General features: G+C 50.8%; 1 protein-coding gene across 1 annotated transcript; it reads left to right on the forward strand.

Moving 5' to 3' along the window:
• Positions 1–1,397: 1,397 nt before the first annotated feature.
• On the forward strand, positions 1,398–1,535 carry CTRU02_211124 (uncharacterized protein; the record flags this gene model as incomplete). Its single annotated transcript, XM_036720148.1, has 1 exon — positions 1,398–1,535. One exon carries the CDS (start codon positions 1,398–1,400, stop codon positions 1,533–1,535), a length of 138 nt encoding a protein of 45 aa, XP_036587891.1.
• Positions 1,536–3,765: the final 2,230 nt, after the last annotated feature.

The raw sequence follows: 3,765 nt of genomic DNA on the forward strand, positions 1-3,765 counted from the left end.
AAATCCAACATCCTGGACGCCCCGTGCTGGTGTGGCCAACCCTCAACGCCATCTGTCCGGGGTCTTTTGAATCACTGTCTCTCCCCATGTTCCTCCATCTAGTCCGGACTACCCAGCCGGGAGTGTTCCATTTCTGCCCGCCTTGGAAGAAGAAATAATCACAGACACGACCAGTGACATTTTTCTCAATCTTTACCCCTCCGTCATACCAATTCTCAATCAGGGTGGCTTGGCTAAACAGCAGCCCCAAAAAGGAGCAGACCGACGCCAAACCACATGTGAATGTTCCCTCCCCGCCTTGGTCCCTGTCGAGGGGGCGTCTTGAATCCAACATCTTCATGAGATGGAACGAGGCTCCCTATTAGATCTCGATGACGGGAGGCTTCAGACATTCTCTTTGCGTATCCCTTCCCTAGTACTATAACCGCGGAACAGCATTACCCGTAGGGCATCCCCAACTCTCTTCTTGGGATTTTTCTCATGGCAATCTCGGCTCAAACATAGTCCAGATTCTGTTCCATATAGTCCACATCCCATCTAGCGTAGCCCCTCCATCTCATCCGGGATATGACAGCCGCCGCGCCGCTCCACCGAGACCAGGCGCGCGCTCACTGTGATATGTGATAGCTGACTAGATCCACGGTCCTCATCGCCAGCCTCGTGTATCGCAGGGAATCGCTGCTGAATCTGTAGACACATTGCCGGGGGCCCGGGCCTTTGCAGTCGCATATTCGCATTTTGCGTAGTCATGTCATGAATCCCTCCTCCCCCCTCACCACCCTACACTCCCTGGACACCGCACTGTCACCCAACGACGCAAGAGGCGCTCCTGACACTACCCTCCCAGACCTGAGCTGACAAGCAAATAATAAAAACCACGTTGATACTCCTTGCGGCCGAATGCGAAACCCGGCAGTCTCAGTACAAACTGCGCAGACCAAGGTCCTTTCCAGGCACACACACTGCCACGCCCTGGCAGACCTTCCCGTCCGGGGAAGCATTCCGGAGGGGTGGAAGCAGGTGGTCTGGATGACTGGATGACATTACCGGAAGAGTTTCCGTTGGCTGGAGGGGGTGCCGAGCAAGACGAGGGGAAAAAAAAGAAAGGAACGCATCCAGCCGTGTTTTTTCGTTTGGAATATACGTATTTTCCCTACGCATATTCGAAGCTCATCTTGTTGCACGCCCTCTAGCCTGGCCGGAGGAGAGGCTCGAAGCTACCCAGGTGTAGGTAGTGAGATTGTGTGTTATGCTTATTCTGTGGCTACATTCCGAGGTATTTGCCATTTATTGAAGTTATTTAAATAAGTTAATTCAAAATAATATTTAATGATAATCAGGAAAAAAAAAAAAAACAAGACGCCATAGTACCGATACTCAAGGCCATTCCAATTCAGATGCCCCCTTCCCCCCCGTTTTTGTTCGGATATTACAAACGGAGCCTCATTCATGGCTTTCACATTATTCATTTTGAATTCCCTGACGTATTATTTACGACGGTGGCGATACGTTGCATTCCCTTGCCTCCTTTGTGATTTCACTACGGTCTAGTACAGAGCTGAGGCTTTCTTAGGACGTCATTTCACGATACGTAAATCATGTATTGCGTACCTCGTGCCTGACAGTAGTATGTTGACGATCAACTATCAAAAGCTCAGAGCTCACCTGTGCAGATCATCGGGTCAGCGCCGCCAAATCTAGCTGTGGGACGATCTTTTGACGCCGTGACCACCTTAGGATCCGTTCCCTGGGGGAGTGTTAGTCTACCGTCGACCTCGTGGCTTTTTTTTTTTTTTTTTTTTAATCCACGGATGCGGCATGAGGAGCTGGTTTTCGACATGTGCTTCTGGCTCCATCGGAAACGAGTGACTGGTGTTTTAGCTACATGTGAAAGGACCCAAGGGAAGAAACGGAAACTGAATGTCACTGGACTCGACTTGATTGTAACAATGGATTTACTTGGCACATTAAAAAAAAAAAAAAAACAATCTCAGAAATGATACGCCACAGGATGCTTTCCCGCATCAGCTTCGGTGTCATACTGTACTATACAATCTCACCTCAGGTACAAGTATTCCGTAAGAGGCTAAGCATCAATTACCGGTATCCCCGTATAAACACCAACTCTACCTGACTTCAGAGACATTTACAGTATCATCTAGTGGCCATTAAATAATAATACGAATAAATGTATAAAAAAATCGTCAAAGACTGCACATCGCTGTAATAATCACCCAGCCCCGCCGTGCCTCCCTGCATCCCTTAATCGGAACCGTAATTACCATCGCTACCAGGCCGTAAACCAGAAATCCCATGGCCGCCGGGCCGACACAGGGGAACAAAAAAAGACCCCTTATTAGACCCCTTCCGTGCCTCTCCCCAGGCCATAATGTTTCTGACCCCTCTTCAAGTCAGAGCTGTCAGAATCGCCGTGTCGTATACGCCAAAAAAGCCACAACGGCTGGGAGGGATATACAGAAATTTCTTTTGGCATGCTTCCCCTCTCAACAGAGTACAACAGTGTTCAGATCTCGCCGTGCCCTCGCCCCACCGGCGCAAAACCATCACCATTACGGCATGTGGGCGGCAGCGGGATGATGACTTTACCAGAATAGTCGACGGTGATACTAGTAGATATTGTCGACTCAAGACTACGCAAACAAACTGACAAGGCTTTGCCATTTTGACGTATTTTAGACATGAGACACCCGGAGCACAGCTCCCAGGCAGACCGTAGATCTTCGTCTCAGAGAAGGACTAAACGGGCACAAGACACAAACCCCCAGTGCTCCCAAAACGAAGAAAAAGCAAAAAAACGGGCTTAACATCAGGATCGTCAGAGACACGTCCCCTACCATTGTCAGAACGGGTATGCCGCCTGCCCTTAGGTTTTCCCCCATTCTTCCTAATTTTCGCTCCTTTCCCCCCCGTGGAAACACCAGAAGCGGACAGTTACACAAGACAAGACTCGGTTTGAGCTGCGCGAAATACAAACCCATCATCCAATCCTGCCCTATACCGAAGGGGAGGAGGAGAAGGGGGGCTGACGTACATTTCCTAGCCTGCCCGTTGAGGCTGACTTTGTCCAGCCTGTCAGTGTTCCCTTTGCTGGAAAAACAAGGCATCGAGGCAAATTCTGCACTTCGCCATTCCGTGTCAGCGCCGCACGGTCGTCCTTTTTTTACGCCGTGTCTCTGTTGTCTGCTTCCTATGCCAGAACATGTTGGGAAAAATCATCATGTCCAGGTGACTGGCTCAGTCATTGTCTCTGACGCAACAAGCCGCAATCTGCGCCCCCGCTGAAAGGAAAACATGGGATTGAGAAACGACGTGCGCAAACTACATGCCCCCTTTCCGGCCGATCTTATCCTTACACCGCTCCCCCCGCTGGGCTGAGACGGGAGGAGGACTCACGGGACTGAGTGTCGCGGGCGGCGGCCGTTCCTGCAACCCGCCGCCCCGCCCGGAGCGCCGAAATACCCATCTCTCATACTCTTACACTCATAGCGGTTAGTATACACACACACACCCGCATTTACGCAGAGACACACACAAACCACTTACACTTGGACTCTACTCCCGCTACAACTATTCTCCTCTGGAGAGACTGCGCATGCTCCGGCTCCCAGCTTCCGGCGCTCCCTACATGCACAGGACCTGCAGAAACCAGCTGTGCGTGAATCAGAAATAGCACCGTCTCAACAACTGACCACCCGCCCCCTTACCCTCAAAAAGCAGAACGCCAGTCATGTTTCGTCAAGGGGT

The sequence above is a fragment of the Colletotrichum truncatum genome (genome assembly GCF_014235925.2).
Source record: "Colletotrichum truncatum strain CMES1059 chromosome Unknown Contig_0007, whole genome shotgun sequence".
Lineage (NCBI taxonomy): Eukaryota > Fungi > Ascomycota > Sordariomycetes > Glomerellales > Glomerellaceae > Colletotrichum > Colletotrichum truncatum.